Genomic DNA, 27059 nt, shown 5'->3' on the forward strand with positions numbered 1-27059 from the left:
CAAATACAAACAACTACATCCTTTGGAGTTTAGAAGAATGAGAGATGATCTTAATGAGACATCCAAGATTCTGAGGGGACTTGGCAGGGTAGATGCTGAGAAGACGTTTCCCCTCATGGGGGAATCTAGAAATTGGGGGTACAGTTTCAAAGTAATTTCAAGTTTGAGATGAGGAGAAATTTCTTCCCTCAGGGTCGTTAGGCATTCTCTTCCCTAGACAGCAGTTGAGGCTGCATTGCTGAATATGTTCGAGGCATATTTCAGACCTATGTTTAATCAACAAGGGGATCAAGGATTATGGGGACAGGCAAAAAGTGGAGTTAAGGCTACAATCAGATCAGTCACAATCTTATTGAATGGTGGAGCAGGTTCAAGAGGCTGAATAGAAACAGAAATGACTGGAAATAAACAATATCTGAGAAGAGGAGAGACAGTCTGACATTTTGGTATAGATGGTTTCCAAATATACTAAAAATTTTGCATTCAGTATGCAAGTGGTAAGTGTGGAGGGAGACTCTGACTGCCCTTGTGGTCTGATTCTCATTTATTTCTTAGTTACACCACTGGTAACTTCTTGTTGTGCTACTTGCTTGCATTGAAAAACCTTTCAAGGTGCTGCTATATGATATGATTATAGCTCTCTCTTTTCCAAAAGGAACAAAATCCTAATTATTCACAATACAGCAAGAATCTGTCCCATATATAAAACATAATAAAACAAGCTTAGCAAGCATTCATGCTGGCATCAGATGCCACAAAAGCTTTCCTCAAGCTGTTTAAAAAATGGAGTAGCTCTGAGATTTTCCCACTTAGACTGTTTAAAAAAAACACTTCAAATGAATCAAAAAAAGCCATATTTCAGTTGCCAATTAAGTTGCAGAGCTACACAAACCAAAAAGCCCATAAAGGTTCCATCTTCGTTTAGTTGATTTTTCTTACATTTTTATTTTCAACCAACCCATCCCTCCCCTTAGTTGTCTTCTTCGCTGCCCATAAATAACAGAGCTTTTCCTACTCCACTGGTCACACTATATTCCCAAAAACCCTCCAACCAAGCTGTATCTCCCTCTTTTTCCTCCATGCCAGCTTCTATCCCTTCCTTCTTTACCTTCTCCCTCTTGTGCTGCCTGCTGCACCTATTATTCTGCTCTATTTCTGTCTCTTCCTAAAACATGCATCTCCCAGTCCTGATTCAATTTCCATGCTTTAACTCTTGACTTGAAGTTGCACTTCATGTGTATTTCCCACATGCAAATGCATCTTTTATAGGTTTAAAGCTCCAATCTCCCCAAAGTCACAAACTGCCAGTTAAATAAACCATGCTGATTTTCTCAAATTTCCCAATGACTAAAAGTGCAAATGCAAAAAAAAATGCCATATCTTCATATTGATACAGATAATTCCCCCTTTACTTTCATTCCAACACAGAATTCCCATCTCTCTCGGTTCCGTCTAAATTTTCCCAAGCTCATCTTATCTACCAGACCCAATTTCTAACTGAACTCAACATCCAAGTGCCCTTCTTGACCACCACCCTAACTGAAGTGAGAAATGCTTCTTTCCTTTGAATACTGTGTATACATCGTTGGTACACAATGACAATTAATTGCGAACAATTGCTAAAACACTATCAAATCATCCAAACACACAAGTGACCAAAGTGATTTGAAATAGAATTAAAAACAAACATATGAAATTGAGATCAGTACATCATCTTCAAAATCATTTATTGACACTGCTCACTCTAACTTTGTCAGTTCCACAGTACTTAACTGAATAAATACCCAGGAAATGTTACAGATTAAAACGTAATTTAAAATCTAGATAGCTACACAATTCACCACTCTCTGATCACCACCTTCCCACCCTTCCTGACCCCACCCAACTAAACTCCCACACCCCCCCCTCCCCCCCCCCCCGATCCAACCAACATCCGAAAAAACCTCCACAGCCCAACTACCATCCAACTAAACCTCCCCAACCAGACTATGCCCCCACTCTAGTCGACTACCCTTCCGACCATCTGAACACCCCAACATGACTGACTACCCACTCAACCCTCTGCCCATCTATTCACCAAAATTCATACTGAACCTTTAAACTTATCATATGGTATCTGGTATCATAAAAAGTTGTTTCCTCAACTCATCTCTGCTGTGACAAAGTTCCCTGATGGACACCATCGCAATATCATGTAAAAATAGCACTTAGAAGACAATAGAAATGCGCAGTACGTGAAATCTACAAACGCAGTGACAAGATTCGGGCCTTGCTGTCCCTCAAAAATAAAATCACTGGAATTTCTCTTGAACTACTGAGAAAATGATACATCCATTTGTTCAAATTTTGTTCTGCAATTGCTTTCCTTTCATTATCCTGCATCTTCATTACACACAGCAATTTCACTCAATTGATACTTATTTCTCCTTTTTCACAAAAGGTCTTTTCATTAGGGCTGCACATTGCAGGATCTCAAACTTCTTTGGGGCTGCTGGGAAAGTCACTGCTAGCTTTTTGAATTAAATTTATTGCTGTTCAATGGACAGTACACTTTATTGTGTTTCCAGAACAGAAGGAAGGGAGCACAAATTAAGAGGAAATGTTTTGCAGAAAGGTTGTTGTTTAATTATGGTCAAACAATGAAAACAAAATCTCCTAATTACCATAATATACACCCCAAAAGAGCAGCGACATTGTCCTCACACTGCAGCCATGCTGCATGCTCATTTTGTGCCATTATTTGTACCAGTACTGTAACAGCTACAGTTCATGCATTGCTCATTAACTGACTTAGCTGATTATTCAACTGTAGTTAATCACTGCTTTGTTCTTTATGATTCATTTGACAGATCAACTGATCACTCCACTGTGCATTCTCATACAATCTTTTTGTATTTTGATTATTTTCACAAAACATGAGCCTATGAACTTTCATACATTCTCCATTACACTCCCACACAAAAAAGGATAATGAAATAATGGCTGAAAGAACCAATTACAACAAGTTGACTTCAAATCAGGATTGAAAAAACAATTTATATCTGCAACAGAAGGAAGCCTGCCAGCCCCTCGAGCTTGTCCCTCATCCAATTAGTTAACAGTTGATCCCTCAACTCCATTTATTTTTCTTTGTTCTGCATCTCAGTACCCTTAACTAATAAATATCTGTGCTGAAAACGTCAAGTGACCAATATTCACCTTTTTTTGGAACAGCGGTTCTTTGCCCTTGGTGTACAAAATTGTTTCCTGATTTCAGTTCTCACTGGTCTAAGCTTTAATTTTAAGATTGTGCTCTGGTTCTCATGATCCTGCCCTACATCTATTCTATTGTACCCTTTTATTTTAAACATTTCATTAAATTACCACAACTGTCAAGGCTGAAGTGTATGTAACGTCATCATAATTTAAACCATAAGCCTGATCCAATTCCCTGAATCTGCACTGTACAACATCCAAAACCAATGTACCCAGAGAACCAGTGCTCAAAAAAGAAAGCAGTACTCCTGGTGGGATTTTACCTAGACTCTGTAGAACTGAAGCATAACTTTCTGCACTTTATATCCCATATCCTTGATGCAAAAGCCAACATCATTATTATCAATTACTTTCTGTACCTGTGCACTAGCTCCAAGAAACCACTGTAAAACAGACTTGTAAAATTTATTGAATAGTAGAGAAAAATGTGAAGAAAAGTTCCTGGGTTGATCAGCACAGGATAGGATAAGCCTGTTTATCTCTGCTGAGGACATGGCTCTCAAACAGGCTCTGAAACAAAATATTCCAAAAGCCTGATAAGGTGTGATCTCATATGACACATACATTAACCAACCGAGGAAAGGCGAAACAGGATATTCTAGCAGGGGGATAAGCTCTGGGGTGACTTCGTGGGGCTTCCAACTGAAATGGGAGGGATCTTGAATATCTGTCCTTTACTAATTGACCAATGAATAAATGATTGACACGAGACCCTCCCTTCAGAAATAGATATAGTGTATAAATGGGTTCTCTCGAGATAAAAATCACTTCAGATAGGAAAGAGCTTTATACATGATCCACAATGGCCTCAGCTAGATCGAGAAGGGACTGCCATCAGCTGCAGCTTCATCTGTTTGTTCAGGCCAGGACCAGTAAACTGGTCTCTTAGGAGGCTGCCGCCGTGAGCCAGAGGTCAACAATCCAATTTTCCCCATCAATTCGTCCAATCCGGGACCAGTGAACCATTCTCACCCATTACAGGTTGGATGCTTTTTCTGCATACTTAGTTTATGCATCATAATTAAACTATCACTTCCTAATAATCCAATTTAATACCACATACGACCTCAACCGCCTTTCTGGGTCTTCTCACTGCTGGACCAAAACATTACAGACCTGCATTAGGTCTGCTCTTCCACAGTTTCAAGTCTCTTACCAGAAAAACAGTTCCAAATTTGGACCTCAGATTTGTTCACATGAAACAGAACACAGGAACAACTGTGGGCCATTTAACCCCTTTAACCTGCTTTGTTGTTCTGGGATATTGTGATTGATCTGTAATCTAACTACATAGACCCATCATTGTCCCCATATCTCTTAATATCAGTGGGTGGTAAACAAAAAAAAATACAATTGCAGTTTTAGAATTGAAATTGATCGCTGTTTGCAGAAGAAATTTGAAACTTCAATCATCCCGTGTGTGTATGATTCGTCATTTCACTAATTGTTTCGACTATTTATTATGGGCAGCAAGGTGGCACAGTGGTTAGCACTGTTGCCTCACAGAGCCGGGGACCCAGGTTTAATTCTGTGGGTAGAGTTTGCTTGGCAGAGGTGTGGAACCGGGAGGTAAAATCAGAGAGGAATACTAAGGTTCACAGATTAGTGGGAGAAAATGGCTCTAGAGTGAGTTACAGCTGCAGATTGCCATGTGGAAATATAATGCTGTGGCTATTAACAGAAACCTGTCTCAGAAACAGAGCAGGACTAGGTGTTTAATAGTCCTGGATAAAAGGTACTCAGGAAAGATACAAAGAACAAAGAAGACAAAGAAAAGTACAGCACAGGAACAGGCCCTTCAGCCCTCCAAGCCCATGCAGATCATAATGCCCTAACTAAACTACGAAAGGAAAAGGGGAAGGAATAACAGTATTGATGAAGGAGAGCATTGCTGTGCTAGAGAAAGAGGACATCCCAGAGGAGTTGAGGACAGAACCTATTTGACTAGAGCGAGGAACAAAAAAATTGCAAAACATTGCTCAGTGCAGTCTATAGGCTACCAACTAGTGAGAAGGGTGCAGAGGAACAAATCTGCAAGGAAATTACAGAGAGAGTTGAAAATTATAGAGTAGTTATAGTGGGGGACTTTAATTACCTGAATATAGACCAGGCAAAGAAGCACATGTGTTCAGGAAAATTTTCCACAGCAATATGTTTCCAAACCAACGAGAAAAGGGGCACTGCTGGACCTGGTTTTTGGGAATGAGCTAGGCAAAATAGGTCAAGTGCCAATGGGAAAATATTTAGAGGCAAGTGATCATTGTATTATAGGGTTTAGGGTGACTATGGAAAAAGACAAAGAACGATCCAGAATTAGAGTAATTAACTGGAGAAAAGCCAACATCAATGGGCTTAAGAATGAATCTAGGCAAAATAAACCTTGGAGGCAAAGGATGGCAGGAAAAACAGTAATGATGATTTGAATACCTTCGAAGAAGAGATGGTTTGGGCATAGAATGTAGGACAAATCTAGAGTGCCCTGGACAACAAAAGTGGCAAAGATTAAGATGAAGAAAAAGTGTGCCCATGACAGGTGTTGGGTAAAAAATACAATGGAGAGCCATGTTCATAAGTTCATAAGATATAGGAGCAGAATTAGGCCATTCGGCCCAGCGAGTCCGCTCCTCCATTCGACCATGGCTGATATCCTCCTCATCCCTATTTTCCTGCCTTCTCCCCATAACCCTTCAACCCATTACCAATTAAAAATCTGTCTAACTCCTCTTTAAATTTATTCACTGTCCCAGCATCCACTGCACTTTGGGGTAGCGAATTCCACAGATTCACAACCCTTTGGGAGAAGTAGTTTCTCCTCAACTCTGTTTTAAATTTGCAACCCCTTATCCTAAGACTATGACCTCTCGTCCTTGAATGTCCCACAAGAGGAAACATCCGTTCCACATCTACTTTATCCATACCTTTTATCATCTTGTATACCTCAATTTGATTTCCCCTCATTCTTCTAAATTCCAGAGAGTATAGGCCTAAACTATTCAATCTCTCTTCATACGACAAACCCCTCATCTCTGGAATCAATCTAGTGAACCTCCTCTGAACTGCCTCCAATGCTATTACATCTTTTCTTAAATAAGGGGACAAAAACTGTGCACAATACTCCAGGTGCGACCTCACCAATGCCTTGTATAGTTGCAACAATACTTCTTTATCTTTATATTCTATTCCTTTAGCTATAAATGCCAACATTCCATTCGCTTTCTTTATTATCTGCTATACCTACATGCTAGTTTTCTGTGACTCATGAATGAGGACATCCAGATCCCTCTGCACCAGAGCACCTTGAAGTCTCTCCCCATTTAGATAATAATTTGCCTTCCAATTTTTCCAAGCCAAATGCATGGCCTCACACTTATCCACGTTAAACTCTATCTGCCACATTTTGGCCCACTCTCCTAACCTATCTATATCCATTTGTAAGGTTCTTATTTGCTCATTGCAACTTACTGTCCGACCTATTTTTGTGTCATGCTCAATATAGAAGGTTCAGAGGAGAGGTGAAAAAGCAAAGAAGAGTATGAAACGAGCCGAGCAGCTAATATAAAAGAGAACCTTAAATCTTCTATAGGTATATAAACAGGAAATAAAGTGGTAAAAGGAGTAGGGCCAATTAGGGGCCAAAAGTCACAGCAATATTTGATGACACAAAAATAGGTTGGACAGTAAGTTGCAATGAGCAGCATCAAGAAGTTCTCGCAAAACGCTACACTGCATAGAGCCATACCTAGTACAAATTAAGATGGTTGCGGTTGATGCAGATCAATCATCTAAGTTTCAGGATGTAATAATCTTTCTAAGACCAGTCTTCTGTCATCATCACCCTTTATTAACAACTTGCTCAAAGTGCCTCTCAGCGCCTGCAGTACACAAGTCAGCCCCGAAGTCTTTCAACTGCCAGCTTGAGTGCAACCAGCTCCTTCCCTATTGGGCAAATCTCCACTCGCCTAATAGGGAGCTCGTATTCTACGAGGCCTACAAGGAGATTTATTGACGATACCCCATGGCCATAATAAAATCCCTGCCCCCCGCCCCCCCCAGTCCATTTCTTCCCCAACACCCCCGCCATAGGAGGGCCTTTTCCGCTGCTGAGCCTGGGGCCGATTGGACACTCTCGCTTCCAAAGGGAGCAAAATAAAACCACTGACTCTGGTTCTTCCTAAGGTCTTCCTTCAGTTCGGGTGCCAGTCTCCTCTGCTTCCACCTCAGAATCCGTATCCTCGTCACCCAGAGGGGCAGGCCTAGGGTCAACTTCTAGTCGTGGCTCAACACTGAAAGTGGTCATCTCCATGGCTGGTGACAAGATCTGCACTGGCACAGGCTCTCTACTCCAGAGTTCTTCCTCACAATTTAAAGTTTATTTATTCGTGTCACAAGTAGGCTTACATTAACACTGCAATTAAGTCACTGTGAAAATCCCCTTGTCGCCACACTCTGGTGCCTGTTCGGGTACACACTCTGGTGCCTGTTCGGGTACACGTCTTTCAGATGGTGGGAGGAAACCGGAGGACCCAGAGGAAACACACGCAGACACAGGGGAAAACGTACAGACTCAACACAGACATTGACCCAAGCCAGGAATTGAACTTGGGTCCCTGGCGCTGTGAGGCAGCAGTGTTAACCACTGTGCCACCATGCCGACCAGATGAGATACATTCAAGAACACGGAGGGAAGCGAGAGTGGAAATTCCGGTCATAATTTTTCCAGTCTTCTTTCCACCCAGGGGTGATGACAGAGGACTGGAAAATTGCAAACGTCACACTTTTGTTCAAAAATGTGTGTAAAGGTAAGTCCAGCTAATACAGGCCGGTCAGTTTAACCTCAGTAGTAGAGAAACTTTTAGAAACAATAATTCAGGCAAAACATGAATAACTGTGGGTTCATTAAGCAAAGCCAGGATGGAATTCTTAAGGGAAACACATGTTTGATTAATTTGCTGGAGTTTTTTTGAATAGGTAACAGAGGGTTGATGATGATATTACTAATGATGTGGTGTATACCTGGACTTCCAAAGGGCAATTGACATGGTGCTTTACAACAGACAGGTGAGCAAAGTTATAGCTCATGGCGTACGAGAGACAGTGTCTGCGTGGTGTTCCCCCTAACTCTGCATGGGTTTCCTCCCAAAAGATGTCCTGGTTAGGTGGATTGGCCGTGCTAAATTGCCCCTTTGTGTCAGGGGGATTAGCAGGGTAAATACGTGGGGTTAAGGGGATAGGGCCTGGGTGGGATTGTTGTTGGTGCAGGCTCAATGGACTGAATGACTTCCATCTGCGCTATAGGGATTCTATAACAACATGGATACAAAATTGGCTGAGTGACAGAAAATAGAGAGTAGGTGTTAATGGATGTCTTTCAGGCTGGAAGGTTTGTAGTAGAGTTCCCTTGTTAGGAGTCTCTCCTCCTGATAAATATTGATTACATGGACCTTGGTATACAAGACACAATTTCAAAATTTGCAAACAATACACAACTGGGAAGCATTGCAAATTATGAAAAGGATAGTGTACAAACCTCAAAAGAACATTGACAAGTTGCTGGAATGGGTGATTGTAGATGACATTCAGTGCAGAGAAATGTAAAGTGATTCATTTTGGTAGGAAGAAATCATAGAAATCATAGAAACCCTACAGTGCAGAAGGAGGCCATTCGGCCCATCGAGTCTGCACCGACCACAATCCCACCCAGGCCCTACCCCCACATATTTACCCACTAATCCCTCTAACCTACGCATCCCAGGACTCTAAGGGGCAATTTTTTAACCTGGCCAATCAACCTAACCCACACATCTTTGGACTGTGGGAGGAAACCGGAGCACCCGGAGGAAACCCACGCAGACACGAGGAGAATGTGCAAACTCCACACAGACAGTGACCCGAGCCGGGAATCGAACCCAGGACCCTGGAGCTGTGAAGCAGCAGTGCTAACCACTGTGCTACCGTGCCGCCCATGGAGAGATGATACAAAATAAAGGGCACAATTTTAAAGTGGGTGCAGGAACAGAGGGACCTGGGTGTACGTGTCATTGAAGGTGGCAGGACAGGTTGAGTGAGTGGTTTATAAATCATATAGTATTCTAAGCTTTATCAAATAGGGGCAAAGAGTATAAAAGTAAGGAGGTTATGAATTTGTCTAAGACATTAGTTCAGTCTCAGTTGAAATATTAAATCCACTTCTGGATGCCACACTTTAGGAAGAATGCTAAGGTATTGGAGAGAGTGCAGAAAAAAAATCATGGATGTGGAACTGCAGTAATGAAGATAAATTGAGAAAGTTAAGACTGCTTCCTTTGGAGAGAAGGCTGGAAGGAGATCTGATGGAGGTATTCAAATCGTGAGGGGTCTGGACAGAGTAGATTGGGAAAAATTGTTCCCACTTGTGTAGGGATCAATAACAAAAGGGCACAGATTTCAATTAATTGGCAAAAGAAGCATATTGAAATGAGAAGGGGAAAAAAAACTTTCACACAGCAGGTGGTTAGGGTCTGGAAAGTACTGCCCCAGTGCGTGATAGAGGCAGGTTTAATCAAAGCATTCAAAGGGCTGTTATTTGAAAAGGAAGAATGTGCAGGGTCACAGGGAGAAGGCAGAAGAATGGCACAAGGTGAACTGTTCTTTTGGAGAACAGATGGTCCAAATGGCCTCCTTTTGTGCTGTAATTATGCGATTTGGTAATTTGCCTTCAATTCTATGGGCTGCAACTGGAACTAACAGTCTCTTTGGAAAACCATATAAATAATATCCATAGACATTCTCCAGTCCAGTACTTAAACCTCTTCAAAAAAATTCAATCTATTTTGACTCTCCCTCATCACCTGCAGGCTTTCAAGATGTTCAGTCTCTCCATTCTTAATTATAGACTATGTTAACTTATCTATAATTCCCTGGGTACTCACTCTCACCTTCCTTAACTGGCAGTGACATGCACAAAAGTGATGTGCACAATGTTCCAATCTAAAGTAACTGTTCCCAAGTTGAGAAAACTTCGGAAGCTTATAGTTGGGTCAATGTTCTCACTATTTCCTTTAAAAGTGATAGAAATGTCTCTTCTAGGATTTTCTTCATCACTGTTATTTTGCTTTTGTTAATTTTGGTGAACCCATCCGCAATGCCTCCGCCGCATCCTCCCGATTCAATGCGAGGACCCAACAAATGCTAGTGTCCTCCTTGAAGCCAGCTCCACAAGTTCTCAGACAAAACTGTAAAATGAATTTTGATGGTCGAAAAGCATCTCCCCACCGGGTCCTCAACTCTCCAAATGCCACCCTTCCAAGAAAGGACAAAGAAAAAACTTCAAAAGATACAACGAAGCTCTCTCTGAAGCATGCAGAAGTTACTACCAATCATTCAAAACTTATCCATCATGCTGCATCACACTCAGTCACAGTGGCTAAAGCTGAGGCAGTGGCAGAGAAGGAAAGGAAGCAAACCCGGAACTCTGGACTCCACCATCTCGTGACATGCTGCCCCATTAGCACTTATGGCTTTGCTGGTGATGTTCATCCAGCAGTAAGAATCCTCCAGTAGCAAACAATAACAAACAGAGAAAAAAACAACCTCACAAAGTAAATCCAAGTTAAGGGTTTAATAATGATCCTTCTCTTTACACAACCTCTGAGGTCACACCCTGGCCACAAATGCTTCCCCCATCTTCATTTGCTTCCTATTTCTACCGGGTCAGCTGACCACCACAACATGTTGCCTCGACCTTAATGAAAGCTTTTCTCCTTGCAAGCATGGCATTCAGATGTGCAGAAAAAATGGAGCTCATGCTTGTCCCTTCTAATGCCGGAGGAGTGTCCGTCAATACTGATGCTAAGTTTGGGTTCCTCACATATACCAATTGGTATGGATTATAGCCCCCCGCCATTTGTAATGAACATTTTGCATGCACCACCCAAGCTAATGCAATCTGCGATTTACAGCCTGGTTGAACAGCCAAAATCTTATGCACATATCATCTATTACTGCATGATTTAATTCACAGAGATCATTGCTGGATGGGCTTTCTGCTGTAGTGTGCAGTACCACAATATTTAAATTTTCACACATATCTTGGAACTCATCATTCGCAAATTCACCACCGTTGTCAGTCAAGAATTTAGACAGTACCCCCACCCCTGTCCCAATCCAATTTTGTACACAAAAGTCTTTTTGTCTTTGCTATAAATCACTGCAGACATGCTGAACCAGGTGGCCATGTCCACGAAGTGTAGATGCCTTTCCCTTTATCCTAAATCTTCAAATCCATAGCCACTATATCGTTGAAATCCTGAGTCAGAAATGGTAATGGGATGGTGAATCATTATTTCAATGTGATTTCCCCATATCAATACATACTGAATTGTCCAAACATTCACTATTTTGTGAAACTGTGCCTTTGCAGCCACACACGAAACAGTATATGTAGAAACCGACGTGATGAGGACAAGGAACATGAAGGCATTGTTTTGGTCACAAAATTTGAGTAGACTCACAACTGGATGCAGAGACATCCTTCTATATTTTGTACAAATCTCACATCGGGCTGATATTTGCTCTGAGTTCTTTATAACCATTATCTAGCACACCTGCATCCTGTAGCAGCGCTTTCAGTCTCTGTGAAGCTGGATGAGCAAACTGCTTATGAAGTTTCAAAATAATCCTTTTGTCCATCAAACTGTTATCTGTAATTGACACGTGCGCGTCATGAATCTTCTGATTAGACATTTTCAGTTCACCTAAGAGTAGGCCTGACCTCGTAAAATATCTTCAAAATACCACAGTTTTGTCATGCTTCAAATCTATAATCATCTAGACATTTTTCATGGCAGACCTGCTTAATAACAAAAGTATATCACTTGAAACAAGATCGTACTTATGAACAGGCCAAGTCCTGCAATTGTCCAGGGGGGTACCACCTTTTTGGAAGAAGTGAAAGTATCATCTGCAAAATGAAAACAGGTGTAACTGTCACATTCTTTAACTTTTTGTTCGGTCTTTTTGACCAAGGGATCCCAGATTGCAATTTAGTCAATCTTTGCCACATACATCCACTGTCCAACACTGCGCAATTAAAAGAGTATATTAGCAGTACGCGCATTATTGGGCTCAAATTTTGTGACCAAAACAATGCCTTCATGGTCCTTGTCCTTATCACGTCAGTTTCTACATATACTGTTTCATGTGTGGCTGCAAAGACCCGGTTCACAAAATAGTGAATGTTTGGACAATTCACTATGTATTGATATGAGGAAATCATATTGAAACAATAATTCACCATCCCTTCGGTTTAAATGTCTTTTATCACCCTCCCACATGTCTTCTATCTCCATTATCAAACTGGTTATATCTGGTTTCAACATCAAGTCTGTTATTTGTGTAACTGTCTCTGTATAGGAGCCTTTGTGTACCATTTTGTTGAGTATGTAGCTGAGCTACCATTGAATCCTCTCCTCTGGGTGCTATGGCGTTCCGATTTGAATTGAAAAAGTGGCAGGGAATAATTGTTTCCCGAAAAAAATTTTTTAAAGATGTTACCATTTGATCAAAGAGAGGTTCTGTTCCCTTAAATTGTACTCCCGTCATTACCAGACGACTATCCATCTGAGACAGGCAGGCACAGTCCAACAACTTAAAGGTCAAAACCACATCTGGAATCTCCAAACTATATCTCATTAGACTGTTACAGCCCTTATTGAATTCCATGATATATTCCTCCACGAACTAGTTTTCTTGTCTTCTAATCCTGTCAAAAATTAACCACCCTTCATAATTCTCTAAAAACACTTTTTATAAAAATTATCTTGATATTGCAGCAGGGGCTCTGACCTCTCTGGCCACGGGGGAGTTGCCAGACGACTGGAGAACATCTAATGTGGTGCCCCGATTAAAGAAGGGTTGTACAGATAAACCAGGGAACTACAGACCAGTGAGTCTCACGTCAGTGGTAGGGAAACTATTAGAGAAACTTCTGAAGGAGAGCATTTATCGACACTTGGAGAGGAAAAGCTTGATCAGGGATAGTCAGTCAGCATGGCTTCGTCAGAGCGAGGTCATGCCAAACAAATTTGATTGACTTTTTTGAGGTGGTGACCAGGTATGTAGACGAGGGTAGAGCAGTCGATGTAGTTTATATGGATTTAGAACAAAGAACAAAGAACAATACAGCACAGGAACAGGCCCTTCGGCCCTCCAAGCCCACGCCGCTCCCTGGTCCAAACTAGACCATTCTTTTGTATCCCTCCATTCCCACTCCGTTCATGTGGCTATCTAGATAAGTCTTAAACGTTCCCAGTGTGTCCGCCTCTACCACCTTGCCCGGCAGCGCATTCCAGGCCCCCACCACCCTCTGTGTAAAATACGTCCTTCCGATATCCGTGTTAAATCTCCCCCCCCCTCACCTTGAACCTATAACCCCTCGTGAACGTCACCACCGACCTGGGAAAAAGCTTCCCACCGTTCACCCTATCTATGCCTTTCATAATTTTATACACCTCTATTAGGTCACCCCTCATCCTCCGTCTTTCCAGTGAGAACAACTCCAGTTTACCCAATCTCTCCTCATAACTAAGCCCTTCCATACCAGGCAACATCCTGATAAACCTCCTCTGCACTCTCTCTAAAGCCTCCACGTCCTTCTGGTACTGGGCGCAGTATTCCAAATGCGGCCGAACCAACGTTCTATACAACCGCAACATCAGACCCCAACTTTTATACTCTATGCCCCGTCCTACAAAGGCAAGCATGCCATATGCCTTATTCACTACCTTCTCCACCTGTGATGTCACCTTCAAGGATCTGTGGACTTGCATACCCAGGTCCCTCTGCATATCTACACCCTTTATGGTTCTGCCATTTATCGTATAGCTCCCCCTTACATTAGTTCTACCAAAATGCATCACTTCGCATTTATCTGGATTGAACTCCATCTGCCATTTCTTTGCCCAAATTTCCAGCCTATCTATATCCTTCTGTAGCCTCTGACAATGTTCCTCACTATCTGCAAGTCCAGCCATTTTCGTGTCGTCCGCAAACTTACTGATCACCCCAGTTACACCTTCTTCTAGATCGTTTCTATAAATTTCAGATTTCAGCAAAGGTTTTGACAAGGTCCCACATGGGAGACTTGTAAAGAAGGTAAATACACATGGGAAACAGTGCAATTTGATAAAGTGGATATAAAATTGGCTCAGGTGTCGCAGAGAAGCCTAGTGACTGGAAGCCAGTGTCCAGTGGCATACCACAGGGATCTGCGTTGGGCCCCCTATTATTTGTCATTTATATAAATGACCTTGATGACTATGTTGGGGTATGATTAGTAAGTTTTCTGATGACACAAAGATTGGCCGGGTGATTAACAGTGAGGCAGTGTGTCTTGGACTACAAGATTATAGATGGAATGGTCAAATGGACAGATGTAATTTAACCCTGAAAAGTATGAGGTGGTACATTTTGGAAGCAGTAATTTGAAAAGGAAGTAATCACTGAATGGTAGGACCTTGGTGTGTTTGTCCACGGATCTCTGAAGGCAGAAGGACATGTTAGTAGGGTGGTGAAAAAGGCATATGGAACACTTGCCTTCATCAATCGAGGTATAGGTTACAAAAGCAGGGAAGTCATGTTGGAATTGCATAGGTCTTTGGTGAGGCCACAGCTAGAGTACGGTGTGCAGTTCTGGTCACCACATTATAGGAAGTCTGGAAGTGAATTTCTAACCAGCTAATTAGATTTATAAGCAGAATGCTGTCTTACAGAGAAATCATTCAGGAGCAGAATTATTCTTATGAAAACTATAATTGATCTGTTTTTGACTATGTACATCAGATCTTTCGGAGGGGTTCTGTCACTCTGTTCCAGAGCTATTTAACCCATCGTGAGACTCTGGTTGGCTGTACGTTTGTGTTTGTCTTGTTCTATGTTCAATAAATTTTGTACATCTTTGCACAGAGATATTTGCCTTGCAAGTTTTGAATTATCTAAGTTTAAGACACAATTGGCCACCTTTTGAAATTGCTCCACAACAGGAAGGATGAAATTGCACTGGAGGGGGTGCACAGGGGATGCTGCCTGGGATGGAACATCTAAGTTATGAAGAGAGGTTGGGGAGGCTTCGGTTGTTTTCACTGGAGCAGAAAAGACTGGGACGGAGCTTGATCGAGGTGTACAAGATTATGAGGGACATGGACAGAGTGGATAAGGAGCAGCTGTACCCCTTAGTTGAAGAGTCAGTCACGAGGGGACATAGAGGTTTACAGCATGGAAACAGGTCCTTCGGCCCAACTTATCCATGCCGCCCTTTTCTTTAAACCCCTAAGCTAATCCCAATTGCCTGCATTTGGCCCATATCCATCTATACCCATCTTACCCATGTAACTATCCAAATGCTTTTTAAAAGACAACATTGTACCCGCCTCTACTACTACCTCTGGCAACTTGTTCCAGACATAGGTTTAAGGTGAGGGGCTGGAGGTTTAGGGGGGATGTGAGGAAAAGCTTTTTTACCCAGAGGGTGGTGACGATCTGGAATGTGCTGCCTGGGAGGGTGGTAGGGGCATGTTGCCTCACATCCTTTAAAAGGTACCTGGATGAGCACTTAGCCCTGAATGTTATGACATGCCATGGGACAAGTGCTGGCAGATGGGATTAGGTAGGAGTTCAGATGTTCCTAATGTGTCAGTGTGGATTCGATAAGCCAAGGCTTCTGCGCTTTACGATTCTAGGAGCTGTAATCCTTCTTCTTTATTTCGGGCATCTGCAGTCCAGTCAGAAAACACTTTGCTCCTTATCTTATTTCTGGCCAGAAGTGACAAAGCCAAGACCATACCTTGCTTTTTCCTCGGTATTGTAGTAACAAGGGTCCACATTTCCACTTCTGCCTTCCATTGCTGGTATGATTAAGCTTCCGAAAAGACAGGAGGACAATCAAACGACATAAGTCTGCTTTTACCTTCTGCCATTCTTGTGTGCTGAGTCTGTAGCACCTCTTAAAGCCTTACAAAAAAAAGCACCAAGCTACAATAGGTTTTTCTCTGCTACCAGTGTTCATCCAGCAGCAAGAATCCTCCAGCAGCAAGCAATAATAAACAAAAAAAAAATTCAAAGTAAATCCAAGAAAAGGTTTAATAAAGATCCTTCTTTTCACAATTACTTAGGCCATGCCCGGGGCCATAAATGCTTTCCCATCTGCTTCCTATTTCTACCAGGGCAGCGGACTACCACAGCATGTTGCCATTGGTTACATTGTAACAGGTTATAGGAAAGGTTAGAATCATGATGTAGCTATAGAAAAGGAACATTCTCCATCATCAACCATTTCTCCAAAAGTGCACTGCAAAAATAAACTGATCACAAAATCTCTTTGAAGCAATAATTGTATTTATTACAACAAAAACAGTGCCAGGTCCTTACAAACAAAATAATCAACTGTTTAAAACAAATAGTCTGCAAATAGAATAACAGATGACACAGTCTATGCTTAACTAGTAGGCAAATCGTTTGATATGATAAAGCAGACTTAATTTGCCCGGTAACAGAGGGGTTAGGGATGGTAGAGGTAACCGAGATATATTTTTACAGAGATAATTCCCTGGTGGGTAAATTGAACAAGCTCATCGGTAAACAGAAATGCAGATCAAAAAGCCACAGGTGTGTGCTGAGTTAGCTAAGGTGGCACAATGGGGGAAGGATATCGTTATCTCCAACATCCCTGGCTGGGAGTGGGGGAAAGATAGAAGTCAGCTAAGGTTCCCATTTCTGAGCACTGTCATGTGAGATTTACAAAATAATGCCCAGGGTGAGAGCATAATTAAAAAATAAAAGCAAAATAATGTCAAATTCCAAAATCAAACAAAAAATTGTTGCAAATGCACAGGTCAGTCAGCATCACTAGGAAGAGTATTGAATGTTCAGACAGGCAGAACTCTTTCTGAAATGAAAAAAATGATGTACTTAATAGAATTAAAACAAAGGGCCAAAAGAAATGGTCACGAGATACTGATAAGCAATCGCAAACAGGCACTTGCATTCAAAAATGTAGACAACAAAAAACTACAGATCCATTAGACACATTTGCAGCCTAGGTGAAATAATGGAGTAAATATCTATACAGTAACTTAGTTAAGATTAGCTAGTATGGACTCAGCATAGCAGTAACTAGGAGTAGTTCCAACTATTCCTCAAATCTGCCTCTTTTCTAGCTTTGTGGCCTAGGCCTTGGACAGCTTGTACCTAAATTTATCCTCCTGTTGTATTTGAAGGGCCCCAGCCTTACCAATGCACAAATTATTGGATCTCAGAGGCCAAGTCATCAACACCCTCCTCATTCCTCAATGGGTTTTCTTTGTTGGGGCCACATAAAACTCAAAACACTATTGAGCCTCATTTGTCCAATTCCTTTCAGCCACCCAATCCCAAGAGGTTTGCTGAAGGCAGATTTCTCCCCTACCCATTGTTAAGACCCAGACCAGAAACTCCAAGGTGTTTTGTGAAATTAGGCTAGACCCCAAGTTTTACATTTGATTTTGGCATGGGTGAGCATGAGGTGTTTCACTACCGGTATGATTCAAGTGATCCACTCGGAAGCTTTTATCAAAGTTTACTTAAGAATACAGAATATAACAAAATTAATTCGCATAATTATTGCCAATTACAAAATTTAAACATGGCAGAGTATAACTTCTAACAGCTACCTTTACCTTAGGACAACTCCTCTGTTGTCCCAAGGTAAAGCAACATTCCACAGACATACACGCTTCATCAGACTTAGCGCAAAAACAAGAATGCTCACGTGATGCTGGATTTTCAGCTTTGTAACACCTATGGTCAGAAATCCAAGCCAGTTTTCAGACTCGAGAGGGGAAAAACACCGTTGTTTCTCTCAACGTCAAGCAGCTTCCAGTCTCCAGACACCAAAGACAGAAAAGGATACCTCCCCCTCTGCAGCTTTCAAAGCCACAACTTTTGTACAGCAGAATCTCCAAAATAGAGACTTAGCTCTTGGCAGATTCCAGTCTCCAATTTCAGTGAGGGATAGAGAGAGAGAGAGACTTCTCTCCCTTCACTCAAAAGCAGCATCTGAGCTTGAAGATTCTGTGAAAAGCCCAGCTTCCCCGTCACATGACCATACCTGCCAATCATCTCAATGAAGCCCCATTCTGCAAAATCCCAGGGGGAAACAGCAGAACAGCATTGATTAAGATTAAAACCAACATTCTAGCCATTAGAAACAATTAGGCTACTGCAACAATACAGCATGCCGGTAGACACTACAGCTCCAAGTGCATAAAAACCTGCTCCAACAGATCCTGCACAAGAACATTGCTCAAATACATTTCTTAAAGGCACAGTATCATCACATCCTTCATTGCCCCTCCATACCAGACTGACTAACTGGTACTGAGCTGTTTTATTGTGGGGCCCCTGCAACCAGATCAATGTACTGATCACATCCACCAGCCCAGCCCCACTCCCCCAACTTTCTCATTATCTTTTCTGCTCTGATAGGCACAACATTTGTTAAACTGCACAAGAGTCCTTGCATTCTCAGCCAGTTATTCTGCATTTCTTGTGTTCCGCTAACCATCTACCCACACCAAGGACCAACTCCCATTAACTGTAATCCTCACAAATTGAGCAGATTAGGAGCCCGGCAACTTGTTTCAAACGGCTACTCCTTTCACACTAAAGGTATTTTCAGGTAATAGGTCCTGATTATCAGTCATCCTTTCCTTCTGCTCCCACCCCTCTACTCCTGTTCACCCAATTGTTTTCCCTTCTTTGTTTCACCCATCTTTCTGTCCTTTAATTCCACCTCACCTCGAGGCAATACTCACTCTCAGCTCCCCTGTGCAATGCCCCAGGAAATTGTTGAGGAGCAATATAAAATTGAAAAATTATACAAAATATGCAAGGAGATTGTACAATTTTAAAATGGCAATTGAATTACAGCTATAATTCACAATGATCCAAACTCACACTCAAGTTCTGCCTCACCTGTATGCTAAACAACATCTCCATTCTGTTCACAGAAAGCCACTCGCTTACACAGGTGCAGTATTCCATCATCAAAATGAGAAAATGATCCTCAACAATTTAGAATGTAGAATTTAACTTATTCACTCACCTAAATCATGAACTTCATTTGACCCTTATAACATCTTGCAATTAGTTCCTTTTATTTTTTTATGCAGTCATGGGAAGGGAAATGTCACTGGTAAGGACAGCATCTATTGCTCATTTCTAATGGCCCTTAAGCATGCAGTGGTGCGCTGCCTTCTTGAATCATTGCAATTAGTCTAATATATATGCACTCAGTGTTGTTGGGGAGCAAGTTCTAGGATTTTGACACAGCAACCATGATGGTACAATGATGTAGTTCCAAGTCAGAATAGTGAGACACTTGGAGGGGACATTGCCTGTGGTGATCTGTTATGCGCCTGCTCCCCTTGTGCTTCGAGGTGGTAAGGATGGCTGGTTTGGAAATTGCTGCCGAAGGAGTTTTGGTGCCAGGTTGGCAAGTGAATAAAGTGGTGGATGGAGTGCCGGTCAAGCAGGCACCTTTGGCCTGGATGGTGTTGAACCTGTGCTTTGTAGTTGGTGGAAAGGCTATGAGGAGTCAGGAGGCGAATTCTCGGTCTCTGATCTGCTCTTGTAGCCACATTATTTATATGGCTGGTCCAGTTCAGCTTCTAGTCAATGATAATCCCACCCACTGGAAAAAGGATGTTGATTGTGGGATGATTCAGTGATGGTAATATCACTGAATGCAAAGACCAGTTGATTAAATTCTCTTGTTGAGAGAGATTTTGTTTTATTGGCTGGCACTTGTAGGCACAAATATTATATGACATTTATCACCCAAGCCTAAATGCTGTCCAGGTCTTGTTGCAAGTGGCCAAGGACTACTTCGGTATCTCAGGAGTTGCGAATAGAACTGGACAGTGTGCAATCAACAAATGCCCCCACCTTGAAGGGGACAGTTCATTGATCATAGAAACCATAGAAACCCTACAGTACAGAAAGAGGCCATTCGGCCCATCGAGTCTGCACCGACCACAATCCCACCCAGGCCCTACCCCCATATCCCTACATATTTTACCCACTAATCCCTCTAACCTACGCATCTCAGGACACTAAGGGGCAATTTTAGCATGGCCAATCAACCTAACCCGCACATCTTTTGACTGTGGGAGGAAACCGGAGCACCTGGAGGAAACCCTCGCAGACACGAGGAGAATGTGCAAACTCCACACAGACAGTGACCCAAGCTAGGAATCGAACCCAGGTCCCTGGAGCTGTGAAGCAGCAGTGCTAACCACTGTACTACCGTGCCGCCCCTGATGAAGCAACTGAAGATGTTTGGATCTAGGTACTACCCTGAGATGATTGGCCTTTAACAACCACTACCACCTTCCTTTATAATAGGTATTACTCCAACCAGTCGAGAGATTCCCTCACCCCTTCCAATTTCCAATGACAGCTCCTTGATGTTACAGTGAAAAGCTGCCTCAGTGTCAAGGGCATTCACTCTCAGCTCATCTCTGGAATTCAGCTCTATTGACCACATTTAGACAATAGCTGTAATGAAGTCTGGTATCAGGTGGTCCCAGTGGACCCCAAACTAAGCATAGATGAGCAAGTACCACTTGACAGCACTGCTAATGACGCCTTCCATTACTTGCGGATGATTGAGAGGAGGCTGATGGTCAGTATTTGGCAGGATTGGATTTGTCCCACTTTTTGTTCACTGAATATATCAGGGAAACTTTACACATTGTCAAGCAGCTATCAGTGTTGTTGCTGTACAGGAACAGCTTGGTTAGGGGTTTAAGTAGTTCTGGGGCACAAATCATCAACACTACAATTGCGATGTCATCAGGCCCCATAGTCTTTGCTGTATCCAGTGCTCTCGGCTGTTTCTTGATATCACAAAGTGAATTGAATTTTATATAGGAAGCGCACCATGGATGGCATTTCACAGGAGCATGACACAAAAGATTTCACACTGAACCCAAGGAGGAGACATTTGGAAGATGTCCTAAAGCCTGGTTAGGAGATACTGAGAGAGCACGCGGGAGAAAGGGTGTGGGAGGAGGCAGAGACTGATGGACAACACATACTTGTATTATTATAGCACCTGTCACATACTTGCCACATCCTCTCAGGTACTCTGCAGCCAGTAAAGTGAACAGTAATCACTGTTGTAAGGTACAAGTATCCTTATTGAGATTAAACAGCAGATCCTGACTCAAATGACCATCGCTATGCAAGATCTATAATAAGTTTACAAATGGTCTCATATTTTCTAACTTACTAAGATGCAATTCATTCAAATGTACACGACAACTTTCACTGGTGCTATCTTTTTTAACAGAAATTCCAGCTGAAACATTTTTACTCCGAGTACCAGACATTACAATGGTAACTTACATTTTCATGAACCAGTTTATTGCACCAAGTTCTAATTGCCATAAACAAGGCACATGCCTGAATAACATTAAAATTAAAGCACCCTCATCTTATGCATATTTCTTATTGCTGAGGCAGCATCAGCAACATTTCTAATGGCAAAGAATCAGATCCAGAACTTGCATTTTCCTTTACAAAATGATGGCTTAACATGGCAAAATGCTTAAGCAATTCTCCTGACTAAAAGCACAGACAGCTTCAGTATCATTGGCCTGTGCCTTCTGTTGTTCACCATCCTATGGATGCAAGTTCAAATCTATGCAGGTTTACAATAATTATTAATTCTGATTTCTAAAATCCCTTAATCTTGAAGGTTAAGAAAATACAAATTGCAATGATGGAATGTGCTGTAATACAATTTATGGGGATTGGTTAGCTCAGTTGACCAGACAGCTGGTGTTTTTTACACAGAGCAATGCCAACATTGTGGGTTCAATTCCCGTACCGGCTGAGATTATTCATGAAGACCCCGCCTTCTCAACCTTGCCCCTCACCCGAGGTGTGGTGACTCTCAGGTTACATCATTACCAGTCAGCTCTTCCCCTCAGAAGGGGAGAGCAACCGATGGTCATCTAGGGCTGGGCGACTTTACTGATATAATTTAATCTTGAAGCAGTTGCTTTATATCTACACCTTATTCTTCTGCTGCATGCAAGGAAGATTCCAGATAACATTTCACAAGTTGTAGTTCGGGTTACACACAAAACATTAACGTATCTGTTCTCCCCATAGAAACTGACTGATGTGGAGTATATTTCTAGCATTTTCATTTTTTGTTTTAGATATTCATCATCTGCAGTATTATGCCTTTTTACTTAATCAAATTATACTTCAGCCACAGACTGAACAAATTTCCTCATGCTATTTTACATCTCCAAAAACACATTTAAGCCCACCTGATTTTCATCCTGTACAACCCGAAACTGCTCTTTCCAAATGGTCATCTTCGCCACTTCATCTTTCCGGAGCGCTCGTTCCTTCTTCAGTTCCGGACTCCAGAAAGTTTTGATGCTGTTCATTGATGAGCTGAGCTTGCTCTCCTTCACATCAACCTCTTTGCGAAGCAGATCATTCTCACGGAGGACCTCCTTCAACTGTGACTGCAGATCCATAATGGTATTATCCCTAGCCTGCCGCAATGAGTGTGGTACAGTAGATGATAGGCTCACTGTTGGCAGGTGATGCTCTCCAAAAGCTATGGTATCACTGGCCACACCAGTTGTAGCAATATTAGGGCTACTCCCCATGGTAGTCATCCTAACACCAAAAGGTAAACGTCCAGCAGCTCTACCCAATGTCATGGTTGCTTTAGGAGACTCTGTACCAATATGGTCATGATCACTTAGGTACATGGGGCCAGATGTAGCATATGCAGCATTCAAAGACTGGATGTTCTCCATGGACAGGGTTTTCCCACCACCACCAGCAGTGTTGGTACTAGAATTGCCCCCAGTGCTGTTTGTTCGACGGTGACCCAGACGGGGTGACCGTGGCAATCTTGGCGAGCGTCCAGGACTCTGGTTACTTTGCTCTACTTTACCCACTGACCGGGAACTTCCATGCATGGTTGAAAAGAATTCAGCCAAATGTGCAGCTCAGAAACAAAAAAAAAGTCCTTGTATTTCGGCTTTATGTTTGCAAATGTCAGATTCAGCACATTTTATTTACACTTGATACTGCATCCATGTCAGGTCATTGAAGTCTCATCTATTTAAAAAACAAATTAATACAACATTAATACAATTTCTCAGCTTTTAAACTTACAAAAATAAATAAATGAAGCAAAACAGTTTCTTGACTCTCAGCACCCACTAAGAGTGTGTTCAATTTCGGTCATAATAAAAAAGAAATCATGCAAATTCACTTCCCTACTCTCTCACATTGCCGTCAGTATTATAATGAAATTTTCCAATGAAAATAATCAATTCTAAATGACCACTCAAGAAAATGAAGAAAGTGTAAACAAATTAAATTTCTCAAAAATCTATGTAGAATATTTTTTTGAAATTATGTCCAAAATAAAGTTTAAGAAAGTATTGGAAAATTGACATTAGATAACAGCAATTAAATATACGATCTGAATTGGCTTGTGTTTTCATTACCTCCAATGAAGTTCTTGTTTCAAGACTACAGCTTGTCTCAAAAACCAGGACTTCAATTATATATTTTTCCCACACAAGAATTGGAGGGAGTTGCCAACATCTGGGCACTGCGGGCACGTGCAGTTACAGAATGTCCTAGTACATGAATTCAGAGAAACCTACTGATTAAAGTAGAAAAGATCACATCAGTTTCCTTGCTTTTCCAAAAGGCATCAAAACAAAATGAGATTGAATTTTCAAATCTTAATTTTCAGCAAATTTCACATTAAAAATATTAACAATGGCTCATTTTAATTTATAAACTATTCAATATTTACCTCAGACAATACCCGTGTTTTCTTTTAGAACACACAGCGATATTGTTTTTGAGTGTCAGCCATGATTCAGTTGGAAGCTCCCTCACCTTTGAATCACAAGGTTCCAAGTTTAAACCACATTCCAGAGCTTCAGCACAAAAATCAAGGCTGATACTCCAGTGCAGTACTGAGGGGAGCACTTTACTGTCAGAGGTGCTGTCTTTCAGCTGAGACATTATACAGGGGCCCCATCTGCCTGCCTGAATGAATGGAAAAGCTCCCATGGCAATGTTTTAAAGAGCAGCAGGGGAGTTATCCCTAATGTCTTGGCCAATATTTATCCCAGTGAACATCTCAAAAGCAGATCTGAGCATCAAAACATTGATGTTTGTTGGGGCTTGCTGTGTCCAAATTGGCTGCTGCGTTTTCTACATCACAACAGTGGCAACTCTTCTAACGTACTTAATTGGCCATAAAGTGTTTTGAGACATCCAGTTGCTTGAAGAGAGTTATGTAAATGCAATTTTTCTTTTATTCATTTTTGATTAGAATAAATTGATTTTTTTCTGAAAATTTGAAGAGGATTTCAGTTCGTTTCCCAGAATGATTCAAACCCAGCTGAAAGAATGATCTGAATTGTACAATTTCTCGGAAATGACCTGATCTGTCACCAGAGCAAGCTCCTCTTCATCATGGCTCAAAATTCAGGTTAAAAGAAATTCTAAGGACATGTTGCAAAAATGTCTAATTTCATGATTCATATTTTTATAGCAGTAGAAATTTTAGCGGGGATTGAAGTTTTGGAATGCAAGATAATGGAAGAACCTGGTTTGGAAAGTTGGTAAACAGACCTGAAGTAATTGTCGTGGGAAGGGTGGCCTGTATTAAGGTAAGGGTTACAAGTGGGAAACATTAAATAATTGATGGCCTCCAGGTCTTGATGGAGACAAAATGTCTAGAATTGTCTTCATAAGGTGTTTAAATTATGCATATCGTTTCCCAGAACAAGGGAAGAATTGAGAATGGGAATGAGCTTGAATCTCTGTTTGAGACATTCCAGGTTTGCCATGTTGCTATGGGAGGTACCTTTTGTTTTGAGTATCTGTGTGTTTTTAATCACCAAAACTGTTAGTAAGCTCAGAACCAGTGTGCGAGAGAGAGAGAGGGAGCGAGCACAGGACTTTAAGAAATCAAGGGTATTTCTAAGATAGTCACTAAGCAAGAGTGCAGCAAAACCCATTCTAGAGCTGGGACATCCATAGTAAGGTGCTTAAGGAGAGTTGGAGGATCATATTAGGGGAACACTTAGGAAATGTAATGTTACAGTTGAGTTTGGTTTGTTTAACACTTGCATGGTAAAATTTATTCAAAACATGAAATCTTGTGATGTAATATGTTTCAGTTAATAACTGGGAGTTCAAATATATTTGCAAATTAATGGTCTCCCACAAGATCATAACAAACAAATAACTTTGAGAACATTCAATAAATATGGGAAGTGCATAAACTATGAATCTTTGTGTGATGAGTTTTTTTTTGTTCATGGAATTACATACTTGTTACAAATCTAGAGTCAGCTGTAGAAATTTTCATGGGGGTTTAGAAGCCCAAGGTACTTCTGGAAGCAGATATCACATTATAGTTAATTTGTGCTATTTGACTATGTGAGAATATAATCACATATGATGTAACAGTGCATCCCCCTCATCATATAAGCTGGATATCATAAACATGCACCTCCCTGCATAATCTTTAACCATAGTGACATGGCAAACCTGGGATGTCCTAAACAGATTCAAACTCACTCCCATTCTCAAACCTTCAACAATACACATTTGGTAAATTTGGCAATCATTCTGGCATCTCTAATGGTGGGAGGACATTTTAATCAAGGAATACACCCAAGCAATGGCAATGGAATTTTTTTTGCAAGTGATCAATTTGCCACTCAGTTATGTTGCTGAGTAGCTGTTTTAAGTAAAAGAGTACTTGGGCAAACAGAGCACAGAGCAAAGCTTGCTCATACTACAGTTAGAATATTTTGTGTCTAGATTCATGAAGATGCCAGCAGGAATAAGAGATTTTAGTTGTGAGGAAAGACTAAAGAAATTGCCGATCTCTCCATTCGATCAGGGTTGAGAGAACAGCTAGAGGTATTCAAAATTATGAACAGTTTTGATGTAAAAAAATGGAAACACCATTCCCACCGGTAGCTGAGTCAGCAACTAGAAAACATTATGAATGGAAGGTTCAGGGCAATTTTTATTTTAAAACAAAGGGGCATGAAATTCTGAGCTGCAACAACAATGAGAGCAGACACATGGTAGTTTTAAAGGTATTTGTGAAAGGCAAAAAGAGCGTAAAAAGATATGGTAAAAGGGACTATGTGAATAATTCAGTGCTGATAATCACAATCAACCAAATGGCTTTTTGTGCTAGAAAATTCTACAATTCGATAAAAGCTTGGCTAATCCAGAGTCATCGAGAATATTCATCCATAATGATCATCTATCTCCCAAAATTACAGATATCACCAGGCAGGTCTTTCAACATTAGGCCAAAATAATAGTCAGGTGAGGAGGACAAAGGAGCAATAGCATGTTTAATAAGTTAATGCAGTTTATTAAACCCTTCTCTCATCAGTTTCTACTGCTGAGAGGACACACACAGAAGGCACCTATTGTTGTCAGAGCAGATCACCTTCATGTATCACTGCACAATTTATGTGGAAACGTTTGTTGTCAATTTGGAAGACTTTACCATGATCAACTTATCTTTCTTAGGCTTGGGAGATGGTCCAAACAAACATTGACAGATTGCATCATGATAACCCTAAGTCACTGCCAGTGCCACTCCACAAATGGTTCACCTGTCATTTTTCCTCTTGATCGTGATGTGCCATAATGCGGTGTCTGTCTTGCAGACAGATAGACAAACCCATTCAGGT

General features: G+C 41.4%; 1 protein-coding gene across 3 annotated transcripts in view; it reads right to left on the reverse strand.

Moving 5' to 3' along the window:
• The window catches only part of erc1b (ELKS/RAB6-interacting/CAST family member 1b), a 788812-nt gene that overhangs the window by 754565 nt on the left and 7188 nt on the right, over positions 1-27059 (reverse strand). For 2 of the 3 annotated variants that reach the window (XM_078220074.1, XM_078220073.1), the window contains exon 2: positions 22611-23421. In XM_078220074.1, the coding sequence (XP_078076200.1) occupies positions 22611-23279 (669 nt within the window). In that variant the 5' untranslated portion in view covers positions 23280-23421. Of the gene's footprint in view, positions 1-22610; positions 23422-23816; positions 23978-27059 lie in introns of all 3 variants that reach the window. The other variant, XM_078220075.1, reaches the window with a different exon arrangement.

The sequence above is a fragment of the Mustelus asterias genome, chromosome 9, assembly GCF_964213995.1.
Source record: "Mustelus asterias chromosome 9, sMusAst1.hap1.1, whole genome shotgun sequence".
NCBI classification, from domain to species: domain Eukaryota; kingdom Metazoa; phylum Chordata; class Chondrichthyes; order Carcharhiniformes; family Triakidae; genus Mustelus; species Mustelus asterias.